General features: G+C 35.2%; 2 protein-coding genes across 9 annotated transcripts in view; both read right to left on the reverse strand.

Moving 5' to 3' along the window:
• Positions 1–7,630, reverse strand: LOC105335193 (LHFPL tetraspan subfamily member 2 protein). Of its 3 annotated transcripts, none has more exons than XM_011438984.4 (4): positions 7,422–7,630; positions 1,486–1,983; positions 1,127–1,240; positions 1–467 (listed from the first exon to the last, which is right to left on the reverse strand). In XM_011438984.4, exons 2-4 carry the CDS (start codon positions 1,928–1,930, stop codon positions 325–327), a joined length of 702 nt encoding a protein of 233 aa, XP_011437286.1. In that variant the 5' UTR covers positions 1,931–1,983; positions 7,422–7,630; the 3' UTR covers positions 1–324. The 3 variants fall into 3 exon arrangements, with proteins under 3 accessions (XP_011437286.1, XP_011437285.1, XP_065926197.1); XM_011438983.4 differs by lacking the exon at positions 7,422–7,630 and adding an exon at positions 6,918–7,230; XM_066070125.1 differs by lacking the exon at positions 7,422–7,630 and adding an exon at positions 2,181–2,317.
• A 2,500-nt stretch (positions 7,631–10,130) lies between these two features.
• The window catches only part of LOC105335191 (probable nuclear hormone receptor HR3), a 37,128-nt gene continuing 27,293 nt past the window's right edge, over positions 10,131–19,965 (reverse strand). For all 6 annotated transcript variants that reach the window (XM_066070155.1, XM_066070150.1, XM_034465391.2 and 3 more), the window contains exons 7-12: positions 18,889–19,076; positions 18,427–18,548; positions 17,238–17,370; positions 16,667–16,774; positions 16,140–16,256; positions 10,131–15,649 (exon numbers count right to left, since the gene is read on the reverse strand). In XM_066070155.1, coding sequence (XP_065926227.1) covers positions 15,393–15,649; positions 16,140–16,256; positions 16,667–16,774; positions 17,238–17,370; positions 18,427–18,548; positions 18,889–19,076 — 925 coding nt within the window. In that variant the 3' untranslated portion in view covers positions 10,131–15,392. The remainder of the gene's footprint in view (positions 15,650–16,139; positions 16,257–16,666; positions 16,775–17,237; positions 17,371–18,426; positions 18,549–18,888; positions 19,077–19,965) is intronic.

Raw genomic sequence — 19,965 nt, forward strand, 5'->3', positions numbered from 1 at the left:
TGAAATTTCACATTTCTTTATACGCATGTTACAAAAAATAACAAACAAACAAAAATGTATCATACTAATTGCAGAGGAAGAGATGGCGTTTTATAAAATCGCGCAAATGTTTTCTTTGGATGGAAATTGTGTCTCCATATCTCTCTAAAATCTTTCTAAAATTTGGCCTCTATACTTAGAATTTCCTTTTCAATATCACTCTACTATCAGCAGTTTTGTAGCACAATTTTGTATATACATACAAGTAACAACATGCGAACACGTGTCTGTCAGAGTAACGACAACGTCCGAGAGGTACCGAGTAATGTTAATCCGGAAGTGACATCACAATACACAGATGAGATTTTTGCCCTCCAGCATTTCCTCTTCCACTTTCCTGCTGGTGGTGGATCGATCGGCGGGGACAGACAGCACGGCGGTGACGAACACCAGCACTGTGGCGGCTATCCCGAGGTAGTAGGACCAGCCTGTGCAAAAAATATAGGAGCTATTAGAACCATTTTAACAAAGCCTTGGTCTTTCAGTAGCGTTTAGCGATCTATCCCTTGCATCAAAACAAGTTAAAAATGACGCTGGTTTCAAGCGAAATATACACCGATTGTGTAGTCTTGGCTCAAAAGCCAGACAAATCTTGTTGATTTCAAAGAGCCATGGCTGAGTGGCCAGAAATGCAATAGACAGGCTTACGTCACATTGCTGTTCGCACATCTACCCAAAGTCCTAGCTCTTGTTAAAATGGTTCTATCATAACAATGAAATACTCAAGTATAACTTTTCGGATCCAAAAGGGTTCCACCCTATGCCTCATAACATGCATCGGTATCCATAATGTCGTAAGTTAGCTTCGTTGGCCCCAAAACATGCAAAATGGTCATGCAACGGCTGTTGATGGTTTCAATGATTTATTTTCATTTAAAGTCATAAATTGTAAGAACCATTTGGTGTTGTTGCACCTAATATTGAAAAATTTATTTTGAAAATGTGATTCATATTATTGATTTGGTTAAAAAAATCTTATCAGAAATAATTTCGATGGACAATAAGAAAAATTTAGAAATATAAGTAAAGTTGTTCGATGTGACACCTTTCGTAATGACGTAGAACTCAAATATGGTACAGAACTCACCTATGGAACAGCTATCTATGACGTAAGGATCGGCGTATTCTCCGCACAGATCTCGCACCCTTTTGGTGCCCCATCCAACCGGATATACTACCAGACCAATCACGGAAAATAAGCCTGAAACACGTGTATTCATTAAATAATCACATTTTAGAAAAACCGATATGGAAAAAAAGTTTTTTATGCTAAAGTTATTTATATCGTTGATGTTCTAAAGTGACTTTTTCAAACTTTATTTCATTGTATTCATTAGAAAAAAATATGAATAATCTATTTTAACATCGATAGTGTTAATCCAAAGTAAAATGCAACGCATGAAAAGTAAATTGCATTTTTACCAGAAATTTCAGATGTTATCATACCTCCTATACTTTGTATAAATCCTGCAACATTGAAAATACTCTTGCCACAAATGGAACGAACAAAGAGGCTCATAACCGAACACAACATGGCAAAAAGCAGAAAGGTTCCAGCGATTGCAAACAGGATCACGCATGCCTTCCACGCATGCGGAAAATAGTCATCCTCCGCCATAAACGCTACGACGAATGTTGCACAGTTGTCTCTGACTTTGGCAATTTGGAAATTCAACTGAAGTTTTGTGCACCTATTGAATATTCCTACGGTGGGTCGGAAAGTTTCCGAGTCCATATAATTCTCAGACGAATTGATGAGTTGAATGGTAGTTTCCCGAGGGGTTCCGATCAACCAATGAGGGGATGTAACTGCTGCCACGGTTGCTAAGGTTACGGTGACACTGAGAAGCGTCCATCCTAACGAACGACACGTGACTATGACGTAACACATTGTTCCTCCAATCAAATCGCGAACTGAAGAAAGCGTTCAAAAAATGCAGATTTCTGAAATAATAAAAAAGTAAGCAGGATTATCTTATAACAAAAATAAATATTATTTGAAATCCAGAAAAAAGGTTTGAAGACGACAAAAAGAAAACTATTGTGCATATTCACTCACTTATTAAAATAAATCTACCAAATGAACAACCGATTTATACGGGTAGGATATTTGAGTACATGTAATAGCAAACATTTGCCACCTTTACTGTGTCATTCCTGAAGAACCAATAACACAATGAAACCCCCAGTATCAGGTTTTGAGCAAGGTACCTTCATAACACAGGTATTTTAATGAACAGCAACTGATTATATACGGACAGGTATAAATAACTTACATTGGGATCTTCTTACAGCAGATTAACAGGTAAAAATACACTCGAGGGTATACAGGTATGGGTATACTAAAGGAGATTTAGTTTTAGGAACCAGGTATTATTTAACTGACCATGCAGTGTCAGATTTAGTCGAGATCAAGTGGCCATAATCTGCTAGACGGAATGAAACGCAAAATCCACCATAGATCAGCAAAAGTAGAGGGGAGAGGGCAATATTGGCAGGGACAAGATTTGTAAGAGAAGGGTGGGGATATATAAGACTCAGGAAATCTTATTCATTGATCATTGTAGATTTTAACTTTCAATGATATCATTTTTCCTCGGCAAAGCCCGAAAACCCCATATTGTAATACTCGGAGAGTTATCAATTATATCCTCAAACCTCCAACATTTATGTTCCATTCATGAAAACTGACGGATTTTTTTTTATTATAGTTTACCAATGGTAAGTTAACGAAAAACAAAATGAATCTATGTTAATTATAATGTAAAAATCTATTTCAAGTACTAATTATAATTATAAATCCCTCTGCAGTTGACGATGTCTTCGATACTGAGTATATGCCACCGTTATGTATTTTATATTGTACATGTACTACCTCAAAATTTTGTCTTAAAAAGTGATTTTGCAGATCTTCCTAAAGAGTAAAATCTGATGAGTGATTTAAAAAAGCTTAATAATTTTAGAAAACTTTGATAATGATGCACGGTGTGTTTACCCATTGCTTATGACAAACCCTTCCTAATTTTTAGCCATATAACAATGCTTTATGCGATATTAAATTAGAAACACGCGCAAAAGAACAGTAGGGACCTGACTTTGTTCACAAAATACAGAATAAGACTTGTTGATCATCGCCAGACACTCTCAGTGTGTTCCCAGTGTTATTTACACAAACCCAGGGCGTGTACCAGCTCTGTATATTGAGCAGTGGCTGGCGTTTACATTAATGTTCCTCCCCACCCACCCATCTACATGTAGATATATCAATCTATTTATAAACATAGATACACAGTTTAGAATGACTGGCGCTGTAAAGGTTGTTCATTTTATTTTTATTTCGCTCTAAGGGCAAAATTTGTCTGTCGTTTTATTATGTAATTTCGTCTTTGTTTACATCATCTTTCCTTGACGTCATATCGAGATAAAATCTCAGGCATTCCGCAAGTTTCTTCTTTCAGTTTATATTCCAGCTAGAATTCTTTCAATCGACACAATAGATCTATAGACCTATACACGTACATGTATAACTCCTTGGGACGCAGTCAAGGTTTAATCAGGGTGTACGGGATATTAACCCAAGGTTGTATTCCTTATACCCTAGTCCACACTTTAATAGTGAATGTCTACTTGTAAATTGGTTATCATTTTTCAATCCTCGCTTTTGTGCTTTTTCAGCTAATATTGGTATCTTTGTGTTTTTGTCTTTCGTTAAAATAATCACCAACAATTTTAAAATGACATAGATGGTAAGCTGGGGCAGACTATACTGTGGTTTCATTAAAATTCGTGGGTATTTAATATTCGTGGATAAAGTGAATATCACAGTTTCAAGGATACGTAAATTCGTGGCCAATGATCCTATCAAAATGTTATAAGAGAAATTGCACTTCAATGAACATTTAATTTCGTTGATAAACATACTAGTAGCAACGAAATCCACCAAAACTGGTTTTCAACGATTATTGATGACACCACGGTAGTATCCAAGCTCTCGTTTTCTGACATGTCACGACACATCAAAATACGGGCGTCACATTTAAAAGACGAACGTCACTTTTCACGTTGACTTCCTGATCACGTAATCGCGGAACAATTGCCTGCATGTAGGCCTTGAATCAAAGCAACTCGCGTTTAAAATTTTACGTTTGTGTTGTAACTGTTCTATATGTGCAACTGTTGTAACTATAATATCTACGCCTCTGGTTTAACCATACAATCCACTTCTCAGTTGTAAATATACAATTCTATAGCATATGCCTTTGCTGTAACTATTCTTTCTTCGCCTCTGTTATAGCTATTTTCTCCAAGTCTAGTAATTCTACTTGTAACTATACAATCTATACGCGTCTAGTGTAACTATTCTATCTACACCTCTGTTGTAACAATAAAATCTACGCCTCTGGTTTAGCCATACTATCCACGCCTCAGTTGTACATGTAAATATTTTTTTCTTCGCCTCTGTTATAACTCTCGTAATTCTACTTGTAACTATACAATCTACGCGTCTAGTGTAACTATTCTAATCACGTTTTTGTCGTAACTATACAATCTACGCTTCTGTTGAAACTTTACAATTTACATCTCTGTTGTAATTTTACAATTTATACAAATGTTGTAACTTTACAATCTATATACACATCTTTTGTAACTTTACAATGTACTACTCTGTTGTAATTTTACAATTTACACGGATGTTGTAACTTTACAATCTATACTTCTGTTGTAATTTTACAATTTACACCTCTGTTGTAACTATTTTAGGCTATTTGTTGTTGTAACTCTTACATTTAAGCCTGTGTTGTAACTATACAACCTACGCCTCTGTTGTAACTTTACATGCAACACCTCGGTTGTAACTTTACAATTTACACCTTTGTTTTAAGTTGTTGTAACTCTTACATTTAAGCCTGTGTTGTAACTATACAACCTACGCCTCTGTTGTATAACTATGTATACAATCTAAGCTTAATCCGTTGTAACTATACCATCTATCAACATCTATAGAAGTAGAGCTGTTATCACGGAGAGGCGATATCCTGTTGAAGAGTTCACAGAAGCCCGTAACGCCATGAGAATATTTCCTCTAACGAACATCGATAATAAAGTAGTTAAATCCAAAGATACATCGTCATTATCGCGTAACATATGGCTTGTCTTTTCTTGGCTGAAGATTTATTTTTTGGAAGGGGGTGGGTTCTAGAAAACTTATAAAATAGGGATCGACTTAGATTTTAAGAGGGGTTGAGTATGAGGATAGGTGGTTTTATTAGGATGGGACAATAGTAATATCGACCTCTCTGAGAGAGAGAGAGAGAGAGAGAGAGAGAGAGAGAGAGAGAGAGAGAGAGAGAGAGAGAGAGAGAGAGAGAGAGAGAGAGAGAGAGTTTTCTCTGGAATCTCATTCATCTTGCATCGTTCAGACAGCCATGCGATAAGGCAGGGATTACTATTACAAGTTCGATAACACACAATTTGGTCGGCTGCAGCTCGTGCGATTACTCATTATCACAACAAACACTGGAGCAGCTGGAGCGAAACAATCACAGATGATGCAGCGACACCCTGTCGTGAGCGGAGTCATCTCCAAGGGGAGGTAATCCGTTCATCGTCAGATCTGAATGACCCGGTTCTTTCCTCTTTCGATATTTTTTTCAATAATTTCCAAAAGTATTCATTTATACTCTGACATATTTACAGATAATTAATGAACAAGGTTCTAAATAAACATATAATTTCCGTCCCGGTTTTAATATGTTTCCGCGATATCGACCGACAGCACGGTTCCATTGACATGGGGAAAAAATTTCATTCATGGATCAACTTTTTATCAGAAAACGGGCTAAAAACTACAAAATCAGCTGAGATAAAGAATCTTCTAGCATACGATTACTCGCTAACGTACATATGTTCGCGCTTATCCCCCCCCCCCCCCCCCACGCCTTCACTTCAACCAAACCTCAATTCCCATCTCAACAGTCAATAAAATAAGTGGTATCAGGAATACAGAACATAGTAATTATTCTACAAATCGCCACAGATTTTTATAGGAATCATTCAACGCAAATGAACTCTATCAAATTACCCCCAACCTTGGATTGACCCATATAATTAAGGTACTTAAATCTTACATGTAAATATTTACACAGTCAGAAAAATACAGTACTGTTTTAATTATTTCCCATTTAAAAGACCGGTGATGGCAATTTTTAGGACTCTAGAAATCATGGGCTGTTTTTTTAATAACGTAACTTTACATATGTCAAATATTCATGACGAGCCCCGAGGGTAAGAACATTTGTATCATGTATAAGGTATTTCGTCACTGTATTGTTTTGATATTACGGCAATGTCAATCAACTCTGAATCACATAGGAGAGAGAGAGAGAGAGAGAGAGAGAGAGAGAGAGAGAGAGGAGAGAGAGAGAGAGAGAGAGAGAGAGAGAATTGATTGGGTTGGGTCATTTAATATGAAGATATGCAGGTTGTATCGGTAACAGTTTAAAGCCCCCTATAATAAACTCTGAAGCCTTCTGTCGATACATGTATAAAACGCACTATCAATAAAGATTACACACGTCCTCCCTTTGTGTAATTGTGCATGTACCATTTTCAAAGTACGAAAATTCGCTTCATTAGCCTGTTTTAATAAAGGAAGTCCTTGAAATAAAAAAAATCTGCCCCTGATCTTTAAGAAATCAATGCAAATACACAGTGCATGATAAACTACTGTACAGTCATACATATACTTGCTAGAAAATCATAGCTAGGCTAATCAATTTCCCGTATCTTGGTAAAACAAGTTTAAGCCTTGAAGTCATAAAAAAACTGATAATGGCACTGCGCACATTAAAATTGTAGAGAACTTCAAACGTACTTACACTAGACAGGGGTCAGAAATCTCAAATTTATGTCATCACACATGTACACACTTGTTTTTGCGATTATTGATTGTTGTCATCTTTTTCTACATTAATACACTATAGAAATCTATATAAATCCAAGTGAAACAAGTGTTTGCATATTTTCCTTCGATTTTTTTGGCACGAATCGATTTAAGTATGAATAATATTGCATATAAACATCACTGATTATACGATGACAACATCGCGGTAGAAAATATAACTGAGGCGTGAAGACGCGAATAAATGAGATCTAAACGAGAACTGTAACCTGTAACCTCTCGTCTGCTTGGAGGAGATTCAAGCGCTCCTCTTTCTCTCCTCGGTCGAATGCAAATGATGAATGGTCGCTATAACATTTGACCGACCGCAGGGATAAATACACAGGCGTGTGGGATAGGGCAGCTTAATCCACTGTTTATGTAATGTTTCAGTCATTTAAGCATTTAAACACCGTCAAGTTATAAGCAATGTTACACTTACCTGATCTTCGTGGTTTTAAAATGAAACAGAATTCCACCGGCGTAATAAAAATTCACGACATTTCAATATATTCAAGGAGGATTTACGCACGTGTAAGAACAGGTGGTGCTAGCGCATCTTCCCGCACGCGCATCTGTTTCTGCACATGCTTTATTAATTGTGGGATATGAAAAGTTTCTGCTACAAGCAATATTCACGCGCGTAGCAAAGTTTTTTGAGAATGGGCGATTCCACTATCATACTGGTAGAATGGGTTTGACTGACTGAAAGAGGCGAAGCATGATCAGTACTATACGCTTGCATGTACATGTATTATGACCCCCACCCCACCCCATTTTTCTCCAATCATCTGTCAACTTATCATTTAAATTTGGAATTCTAAAAGTTGTCCATTTTTACGTTTTTGTTTTTCTATGTAACAATATAAATTCTGTATATTATCTTGTAAAGATATCTTACAAAATGGTTTAAAAATGGGGTGGATTTGGTGCAATTAATTAATCAGTATCCCCCCCCCCCTCACTGTGGCCCCATCTTGAATCAGTCAGATCATTCTAATTAGCAATAGCATTGATTTTACCTTCTCCCGATTATTCAGTTACAGAAGCTTTGACCCATCGGTTGCAGATGACTGTACAACGGGGGTTAAATCATTTTGCTATATGATAGTAAATAAAGAGTGCCTGTTTGGGAGAATAACAGTTGAAATTGACACCCCGAGGAAACCACTGTCAACCGACCCGAAGCGGAGGTTGACAATGTTTTTCGAGGGGTGTCAATTTCAACTGTTATTCTCCCAAACAGGCACTATTTATTTTATTATACTGAATGTCTTAATTTTAAAGAAAACTTAGCTGCTTTTATGTAGAAATGACGTGAATTCTTTGCGAACCGTACGCGCATAATTTACGCTCATGTAACAATTCGTTGTGTTACCCGTTGTTAAGTCTGTTGCTAACGCTGAGGGTAATAGAACGGATATCAACTGAACCAATCAGATTTCAGTAGTTAACATGAAAGTACATCTTCGCCAGCCAAGGGTTTTCGGTCCACTTTGTTCCCCATAAACCCTTGGCGGATTTCATTACGAAAACTCGGTGATGTGGTGGCGCTATCTAGCGAGCAACTTGAGTTACGCCCCTTGCATATTTACATTTTAATCGAATTAAACAACAGGTTATATACACACTACGGCATTAATACAACTTGAAAACATGTTGACTACCGAATATCGGAACATAATTAACGATGCTATTAAATACGAATTAAGTTATAACCTAGGGAAAGCACGGAATGTTATTCATAGTGTTTTGTAAGGACTTGTACCGGGAGTGAAAAAGTCGCCGAAAGCTTTCATGCTGTCTTTTATTAATCATTTTCAACTTTAGATTGAAAATTAATAAAAGACAATGCCATAAAATCAGCTGTCGTTGTCGTGAATATTGCGGACCCAAGAAATTAAATAAAACAGAGCTCACTGAACATTTAAAAGCAATAACCATAAGCAGGAACGTATATACTAACGGGATAGGCAACTTCTGTACATTCGCCATGTTTACTTCCTATGCTATCACTCGAGCCTTGACAAGTTTGTAGAACTATGGTCAATCCCAGTAAAATATATAGGTTTTTAAAGCGATCTGGTTAGACCATCGTTGGCGAGGCACTGTACTCGAGAACTTGTGTCTCAACTTGTTAAAAGCACCGAATGTTTTACCAAAGATCACACATGTGTTTATATTTACAAGCACTGCGATTGGATCAGCTACTCGCAGCTGCAGCCAATCATAAAACGGAGCTTGTCACCGAGTTTTCGTAATGAAATCCGCCAAGGGTTTATGGGGAGCAAAGTGGACCGAAAACCCTTGGCTAGCGAAGATGATGAAAGTATAACAAAGACTAATGACAAACTCTTCATTTTACAGTTTTGTATATCTGGAAAAACTGAAAACAATCTTTTTCTTTTGTTACTTTAAAATGTGTTCAGGGTAGTTTGGAAAATTTGTAAGAAAATTTAAAGCAAATTTTTACGGGGGGGGGGGGGGGGGGGGGGGTCCGACGGTTATTTCAGTTTGCCATGCGGGGTCTGAGGCATATTTTTGTTATTTTTATAATTTAATTTAAAGAAATTTTAATTTTACAGGGGGGGGGGGGGTCCGGACCCCCTAACCTCCCTCTATATCCGCGCACGAGTAGAGGCAGAAATATTCGCTAAGGATTTCATTTCGTTATTTACGTTGGCAGTATTTATCATCGATATTTAACCCATGACGAATTTTCCACCCAGGCATTCAAAATTACAGAAGTTGATACGCAATACATTTTAGAGATTATGATATGAGGAAATTAATTTACAACGAATTTTTAAACCAACGAATACTCCTATAATAGCTTTAGAACACGCTGTTATTCAACTGTTACATAAATTCATATCCTCATCTAAAATAATTGAAAAGTTATGAGGACACCTTCTCCCGTTGAAAATTTTTTGGGTTGTAACGAAAAAAAATCTTTCTTTTACTCAATAGAGAGATCGGCTAACATGAGACGCAGATATTTGAAACTATATGAATGTGGGAAATCTTCTCCCTAAAAATTCCGCCGTATATATTATATATACGTCATTTTTGTTCATATTTTGGCGGTAAACTCAAAATCAACACAATGCACGAATTATTGGTATTGAAAACAAAACAACAAATAATAGCATTTCGGTACACTGATGTTTTTTTTTTATTTATTGATCAACGAGATACATCAATGTACATATACATATATGTAATATTCCATCATGTAAATCACGAAAAAAATATTTTTTTTTCATTGGATAAAAGTGAAAATGCAATTCATATTATATAATATATATATACTATATTTATCGTATGTGTGCAGTCTGAAGGGCGTACATGAAATGACCACATGACACTGAGAGAGAGAGGGGGCTTCCAGTTATACAAATACGTTTACCACAGAATGCTAAAAGCAAAATGCAAAAGAAAAGAATTAGCATTGCAGCACATAATAAAATCAAGTTACACAAAATTTCCTCACACTATCTCCACCTTTTTTTTTTTATTTTGAATAAAAAAAATTTAACAAATGCATTTAAAAGGGGAAAAAGAGTTTTCCACCAGTAAATACACTTTTTGATTATGTTATGAAACGTAAAATATTGACCTTGAACTTTGGCTTGTAGGTTACAAACTGTGTGCTAAAAAAGAATATCATAACCTTGCAAGCATATACAATTTGACCTTCCAATGTCCATGGTCAATCTTTCATAATTAAATTGGGACATATTTGTGTATTAAAAAGACTAAATAATATATTATAAATGTTTGTAACTATGTGTTAGCAAAAATCTTTAAGAGATGTGCTGCAAACAAAATTTAATCGACATTGAATTGGGCTGGTTTAGGAATTTTTTTAAAAAGAAATTTTTGTTTCTTGCTCAATGTTAATTTGTTTACATTTAATTATTATCAGTTTAATTAAATGTGTTTCTCTAAATTTGCATGACAAATACTTGGGTAAAAATATTCTTTTACCATAGAGAATTTTAAGCAAAATGTCTATTTTCACTGAAAATTCAGTGCACAACTTGGAAAGTGTATTTTTTCTTTTAAACAAATGAAAAAAAAAAATTCTTGATAAAAAAATTATGTTTGCAACAAAAGACCCAAAGATTTTTTGAAACCTCAAACCATGTTTAGTACATATGCACTCAACTAAGATAAAGAAGTTAATACTATCAAGTTATTAACTGGCCTCCATAATGTATATTTTTTACAGGTGTGTCCAAAATAAATCTACATGTATATTTCATGTCATTTTTTTACAACATGAACAATATATTTGATATTGTATTCATCAAAGTTTTTGAGCAATTTGATTATCTGTGATGTAAAGATGTCAAATAAAAAAGATGACAGCATCCTACTAGTTAGTTTCACTTCTGTTTTTGAAAAAATCTGTTTTTGAAAAATCATCTGATGTACAATACATTTTGGAAAGACCAGAAGCAGAATTAACAACAAATTTTTGAACAAGGCTGTACCAAAACAGTATGTGACGAGTAAGGAACATTTTTTGAGCAAGTCTGTACAAAAAAAAATCGGGAAAAAAATTTGTTTTGGGGGAAAAAGTCTGCATAATACGACAGAATTCAAAGAGTTCGCATCTACAGATACACGTGTCTCTACGGCAACCTATAATGTTTACAGTAACAAGAACATGAAATATGGCAGCTAAACTTGGCAAAGGAGGGGGACACTGGTCAGATGAACAACAACTCTGTGGCAACTAAACACTCAGCAAGGCGTAACCTTGACCTACAAAATGTCAAGGTCGCCAGGGGTCTGGTCAAAAAATAAAGTCTATCAGTTTACAACAACTTTCTGATGTTGAGTGGTATTAACCTTGCGTGGGGTTCTTCAGTACAGTAAAATCAAAGTACTGAAAATACACATTGGCCTTATGTTTATTAAGATTACCATCTTGATTCACATTTTTCTTGTAGGGAAAATAAAGCTGCCCAGTGACCAATTTTTCTTTTTCTAAGAACACTGTAGTACAAATAACATACTCCAGTGATCAAGTTTATCGATTATGGAAAGATGCCGAAATTACACTGGACACAAAGTAATGTATGTAAGTAATAGTTAGCTATCGTGAAAGAGGAAAGAAATTTTGTAGACCAAAGAGGAGAGCAAATTAGATTCAACCGCCTACTGAGTTGTGCCACAAGAATGGCCATTCATCTGAACATAGTCTCAACAATGACATGTAAAAAATGAATCTTTTGAAAACAAAATGTGTAGATAAAACACTGATTAATGATGATCCTGACACATGATTTTGGTATACTCTGTACACATTATTTTTTGGTATATACTGTACATATTTACAATGTGTGTACACAAAAATGTATTGACCAAAATTACACAGTAAAAAGGAAGCTTTAAAAAAATGTAATTCTTAACATAACACCATTTACATAACAAATCAACAATTAAAATCATAATAACAAGAAATTAATATGAATCATCCAATCATGACTTTCTTTACAAGTGTTCTGATTTATAAAGCAACTTTCATTTTGTACTTTCACTTTCTGTACAGAAGAATTTGCCTCAAAAATCCCTATCACTTAAATTTTCTACATGTATGTACTCTGATATTTCTCTTTAAAACGTTTTGCTGCCCTGTTTCCAAACAACCTTCTTCTGTGCTTTTTATTTATATTAAAAAATATCTTCCAAAAAAAGGCCCCTTCACTTTGAATAGTAGTGAAAAAAATTTTTAACTGTAAGTTAATTTTCAAAAGTATCACCTGGCAATAAATCTCATAATAACCTACTACTCACTTCAGTGCCTTATAGACTAGATAACTTTATTTCTACAGCATCAGTATTTTTCCCCACAGAAAAACCGAAAAAAGGAGAACAAGAAATACAGCTGTGACCTAAAAATTCCCTATCAGGCAATGATATACAGTTGTCACCAAAAGTAATGACAACATCAGAAAAACAAGTTGAAGACAGATGTTTAATGACCTTTTATAAAACCTTAGCACTAAAATCCTGAGGAATGTAAGTTTTTCACCAACAGGTCAAAAAATTGTGAAGCACACTGTATATGGTACAACATTTCATGATTCTCTCCCCCATCCCCAAAGAAACTCTTGAAAAAAAAATAAAATGACAGCAAATTAATGGTGAAAGGCATATCACACAAAACACAATATTTTTTTATACAGACAAGTAACACCCTTTCATTGTACTTTTTAAATCCATTGCAAGCTGTGAATAGCCAATCGAGGTAGAGCAACTACACATGGTACTTAATTAAAACAACAAAAAAATCCACAACTCTGCTGAGTTCATTTTTAAGAAATTATTCTCCATACACCCATCAGTTGTCCATCCCTGAGCTTTAAATGTAAATTTCCATTGGGATTCCACTGAGAAAAGAATTAATTTTTTTCACAGCACTTTATCTTTGCTTAATGCAGTAACTGAATGCTGGATGTCTAAAACTTTTTATCAATTAAAAATTTTTTTGGACACATAAATCCAGAGATAAATTAGGCATATAAAAATTCATTATGCCAAAACTAGAAGTTAAATAAGCTGTTAAATTGGAATCTTGTTCAATCAATCTGCAAGATCTAAAAACATATTCGACTGGTTTTTCCAACATGATTTCTCTGATTTTTCAAGATTAAATTAATAACCTAAAGACCTTCCTCCTTAGCCCCTTTTCACATATTTATCCCAGAGAGTTGTAATGAGGTGCTTATTAAATCAGACATTGCTATAGGATGGACAACAGTGCAACTGTGGTTATCAGTGTCTCAAGATAATGCTTTTCTTTGACTAGGGACATTATTTTAATGAATAGGCAGGTGATTTTAAAGCTTTAAAACATTTCATGCACACACAGTTTGCTACAAATGTGGGAAACCCTGAATTGAAATGCTGCTTTAATATAAATAAATGAAGCTATTTTTACTAAACCAGACAAATTAAGAGGATATTTGAGGGTCATTTTTGGCCAGGAAAAATGTTTTAGAAATTCTTCATTTTTTAATCAACATTGAGCTTAAGCAGGGCAATGAATTTTACATCCATCTATGTACTTTTTTCACACAAAAGAAATACACAGATATTGATAACAAAATCATAACAACATGAAGGAAAATGGCCAAACAACTTCTCCTTGGCTCACCCCATTTATAGTCCCAAAAGTGGGTGAAATTTAAAAAAAAAAAAAAACAACAACAGCTTTAAAACAACAAAGAATTTCTTTTGATTTCATTATTTTTTACAGCACAGAATACCTTTACAAACAACCCTATGTTAATAAAATACATTTCCTGAGGGGGCAAAAAACAAAATAAACACTCAATAAAGGAAAAAATAATCTTCATCTAAACTCCTGAACAAATCAGTAATTCCCCTTACATGTAAAATCTTTCAATGACAAAGCCATTTCTCATACGAAAACTTTAAATTCTCATTTAATCCACAGGAGATGTATTGGAAGAGAGAAAGAATGAAAAACAGTCATTTCTATTTCAGTAACAGCCCTCCACGAACTAAGATTGGGGGGGGGGGGGGGGCAAAAAATAAGTAAAAATACTGATATACATATATATGTCTATATAAAAACATGTGTGGGAGGAGAAAATAGTATAGTTTTCAGGCGACATCATTTAGTTCCAACTTATCACCATAATCAAAGGGAGATAACTTTTTAAACTAAATTTACATCAGTTGAAAAACTACCTATCACAAATGTTCCCCCACACGATTGCCTTCACCGAGTTTGTTAGGCCAACTCATGCCGTGATGTGATGCTTTTTTCTATATATATACATTATTCCCTCTATATTGCAATTTCAAAACTCGTTCTGGAAAAAACTTTCCACCCACAGGAACTTTTTTTGTTCTGGTGTTCACTGTTTTCCTGAACAAAATCTTTGAATGTATTAAAACTGTTAGCCAGCTACAAGATTATGTAATTCCAATATTTATCATTTCTAACTTGTTCTTCATAAGAAAAACTTCGCGGGCGTAAATTTCAAAGAAATTCACCAGAATGTTTTGAAAACAACCTGTATGGGTAAAAGTTGATTCACATGTCTACAAGGGATTATTTTCTTTATAAAGTGACTATTTTAGTTTTTGTCCTATACATGCTATGCACATGCTATTATAGATGTAAAACTAACAATGATAAACTAAATAGGTAAAATATGACCCATTTCAAAATATATTTCATCCTCCAAAAAAAATTTAAAAAATCAACAAACATATGAACTGCTTATAAAACAATATAGCCACTGTATCATACAATTTTTTAAAAACATTATCTCTCCCTCCCTAAAATGTTGTCCATTTCTGAGAAGAGAGAGAAAAAACCAGAAATTAAAATCACCTCCATTTTTTGAAGAAAAAAAAATCTGTCTTAGGAACCTTCTAAACCCTCAACACTGAAGAGTTCTTTATGAAGGGCAGGGAACTCTACCTCTGGATTTTGCAGTTTGTATTTATTGAGAAGCACTATATGTTGGGAGCTGAGCTGTCGTAATGTCCACGTCAGCTGCATCAGGCGTGTCAGGACGTTCTCGTTGGCGTGCGTCTTCCCTAGCTCCTGTTTCAGGGCCGTCAGGACTTTCTCATTCAGTTTCTGAACGTCCGCTATGTCCTTTAATCCAGGACGATCTGTGCCCCCCCAAAAAGAAACAATTTGATAAATATATTGTGCATTGGCAATGACATATGTTTTAACTTCAGATTCTTAGGCCTAAAGCTTTCAAAAATATGGCAAATAGATGTCTAATATTTGAAAAAAGAAATGGATAACATCTCTTTTTGCAATTTAATCTGAACTTGATATTAAAAAATTCACATCCTCCCCCCTATTTTTTTAAATTTGTGTTCTGTTGATTATGTATCATTTTATACACAAAATTATTTTTTTCAAATGTAAACGAACAGTTCAAAGCATTGAGTATCTGACATAACTTTAGTTCTAGATAGAGAAAAATCCCAAAGGGAACCCTCATAAGGACAATGGTTTGGTTAGCTATTATTATACAGCGGTTACAGAAAAAGTAAGCCTACAAGGGGTCCCCAGTAAACCAAGGGCTTGGTCAGCTGTGGTAGTACAGTGGTCAGACCCTATGGTCACCAGTAGGGGGTTAACACTGACCTGCCCGGATGAGGACCACCGCGCTGAACAGCGCCAGTTGACTCTCCGTCAGCTTCAACTGAATCACGTTCCGAACGAATTCAAACACCTGCTCACGTAGGTGGCACTCCTCTTCATCTACAGCAATAAAAGTGATCGAATGATTCACGGAAAACCTAGAGTTATCTCTCTTTACATTTTGTATGTATATGTTATATATGTATAAAAATCATACTTCAATGGAAACACATTGTCTTACACCTTAAAATTACCTTAATTGAAGTGAGAGTTATCTCCTTTACTACAGGACAATATATCATATTAACCCAACTTTTCATTATTGTAACAGTTTTTTTTTTATTTACAAATTTATCAACAAAAATGTAGCAATATTTTTTTTTTCTATAGTATGCCATCTATATCCATGAAATTTGTTTTTTTATATTGTATTAAAAAGAAAAACTTTAATGAAAAAAAAAAATAACCCTGCTGAATGCTGCAAAAAAAAAAAAAAAAAATTCAAGTTAGTAGAAAATGTAATGACTTACTGAAGGCGCTGAATACAGAGAGAGGTACTATGGCATTTCCAAAGATGATACTGTTGGTGCGTTCATCAAACACACGACAGGCACGTATCAGAGCCAGCTCAAAACTCCCTGAAACAGCAGACCAGAACATCAGCATGTGGCACATTTTATATTGTGTAAGCAGTGAATAAGATTCTCAAATTATTTGCTTATTCCCTTGAAAAAAAAAATTTGCTGCAGATAATACTCCTGTTGGAACCGCATTCATACTTTACAACTCTACAAGTTTATTAGGAGTTCAATTGATGAGCCCCACATTTTTCTTTCTCCTTTTCACTATATTACAACTAAGGAGCTTGAAAATCAGTAAATAGCACACTCCTTTTGCCAAAAACTCCTATTTTCTGCTTCTGTATATATATTAATATTATTTAATTGTCATCAACTACCCACTCACATCCTCTTAAAATTACTACAACATATAAAGTATTCTTAACTTACACCCCCCCCCCCATTCCAACCCAACTAAAGAATCCACCCCTCCCATGCTATATCTTCAAGCACTGAGATAGTTGGATCCACCACTCTGTACCTGCTTTCAGCAGCATGATCTGATCGTCCTGAGAGAGATCCATGAAGCCGGGCAGCATTTTGGCGAACTCTATGATTTGTTGCACGGCAATCGTTATCTTCTCCGCCACTTCTGACCATAACTGACTCCGCGTCTGTTGGCAAACCACAAAATAAAAAATCTGGATTATTTCTTACTTACCACTGTAGGGTAACTTCATCTCTTTCATGAAATTTGATTTTCGTATTTGTTTTCTGTGACATTTCCATGCCTTTGTTTTCTTACTATCTTTTTTCTCAGAGGTGTGTCTCATTGTACACCAAGAGACCGTTTTGAAAAGTGTCTGTGTTTTCTGGAATTGATGTTTATTTACTTGCATCTTTGACTTGATGTAATATATTATTATCAGATATCAGTTTAAATGAGTCAAGAATATTTTGAAATTGCATGAGGTGAAATATTCTATAAATTCTTCAAAATTTTTAAAATGTTTCATTTCTGAAACTGGGGTGTAATCTTGCTGCATGAAAATTATAAAGTTATTTTATAAATCATGACTATTAGGTATTAATTGGCCACAGTCATATCAAGCCACCAATATTCTGAGGTTGAGGCATGAAAATTCTATATGATAGCTCTGAAGGTGTCTATGATTTTCGTGAGTTTACGATAGATCTGATTGTTGTCTCCAACTTCCTGAGGTTGCTAAGGCATTGAGGCATAAACTTACCATAGTTTAGAAGGCGTCTATGATTTTCTGAGGTTGAGGCATGAACTTACCAGTTTTGAAGGCATCTATGATTTCCTGACATTGAGGCATGAACTTACCATAGCTTTGACTATGATTTCCTGAGGTTGAGGCATGAACTTACCATAGCTTTGACTATGATTTCCTGAGGTTGAGGCATGAACTTACCATAGTTTTGAAGGGGTCTATGATTTCCTGAGGTTGAGGCATAAACTTACCATAGTTTTGAAGGCGTCTATGATTTCCTGAGGTTGAGGCATGAACTTACCATAGTTTTGACTATGATTTCCTGAGGTTGAGGCATGAACTTACCATAGTTTTGAAGGCGTCTATGATTCCCTGAGGTTGAGGCATGAACTCACCATAGTTTTGAAGGTGTCTATGATTTCCTGAGGTTGAGGCATGAACTCACCATAGTTTTGAAGGCGTCTATGATTTCCTGAGGTTGAGGCATGAACTCACCATAGTTTTGAAGGCGTCTATGATTTCCTGAGGTGTTATGCTGGATTGGATGTGTTGTATCTGTTCACTCGTGTATAAACACGTCCTCATGTGAGCCTCGGTCACAGCCTTCCCTAACATCACTGTCAAGAAAATCAACTCATGTAAAAAACCTCATTATGTACTAACAAACTAGCCTCATTTACTTCATACAATGCAACAGATCTTGTGTACAAGAGGAATATAATACATGTTGCTTTATATCTTTCAATGAAATAATTTAAGAATGTTAATTAAAATTTGATGACAGTTGTGCCAGCTGAAGAAATCTACCTCAAGAAGAACTACGTGTATCTTATCAAGAGTTTTTTCGGCCTTACGAAAAGAAGGCACATATAAGTGTAAGGTACCTTAAGAAGAATTTTGAGCTTTACTAACATGAAGTAACATAAGCAGATTCACAGAACACCTGAGCGATCTTACCTGGGTCCATGAGGTCGACGGCCCTAAGGAGGGCAATGGGGTGGGGTGGCTGGGTGGTGGGGGCCTGGGTGGTGCTGTAGGCTGGTGGTTCCGGAGACACGGGGGTCTCTGGCTGGCTCTCCGAGGCCGGGGAGGGCATGGTGTAGGCGTAGCCATTAGAGGTATACATCAAGTGACAGTCATTGTATCTGTAACATGCACAGAAAAAATACGTCTATCTTGTTGTCAGATTAATCCTCACACACACACACTCTGTTCTTCATAGATTATTGTAAAACATAGCTCAAAAAATGTTATATTAATGGTCTGGAGAATAGTCCATTCATTAATTAAGAGGGGTGGGTGACCCTGGCCATACATTGACAATAATTATTTGAAGAAGAGTTCAATGTAAAGATATGGGAAAATATTCATTTTTTTTTTATCTACTATAAAAGTATTTAAAGTACAGTTGAACTTCGATATCTCGAACACTGGTATCTCAAATACATTGGATACGTCAAAGTGATTTGTAAGTCCAAACCACTTATTTTTTTTTTATGTATTTTACCCTTGATATCTCGAAATCCAAAAACAGTCCCATCTCGTTGGAAATAACGAAGTGTGACTGTACATGTATTTTGATTTCTATCTTTACTAATCATAGTTTATGGCCAAAAAATTCACATTTAAAATTTTGCGGTAGATCTGATGGACCACCGAGCCTCCTTCGGGGAATTCTGTTTTAATTTTATTTCAAAGTGCATCAGACATCATTTTGTATTACCTACCACAAATTTTTTTCACAAGAATTTCATATGAACGCTCTTTTGTCATTGAATTTGTGCAAGACACTTGTCATTTCAAGAAAAAGTCATGAAAGATTGCTATTGATGGTAAACAAATTATCAGTTTTGTCAAAACGATAATTAACTGTCAATATATTGTTTACTAATCAACACTTCCCACATTTGCTTTAATTGTTGTTTCATAAAACCATCATGTCTTTATGTAAGAAAATGAATAACACTGCAACAACAGAAAATCAATTAGAAATTTCCTGTTGTGTTATATAAAATGACAATATCCCCCGACCCC

The sequence above is a fragment of the Magallana gigas genome, chromosome 1 (assembly GCF_963853765.1).
Source record: "Magallana gigas chromosome 1, xbMagGiga1.1, whole genome shotgun sequence".
Taxonomy (NCBI): Eukaryota; Metazoa; Mollusca; class Bivalvia; order Ostreida; family Ostreidae; genus Magallana; species Magallana gigas.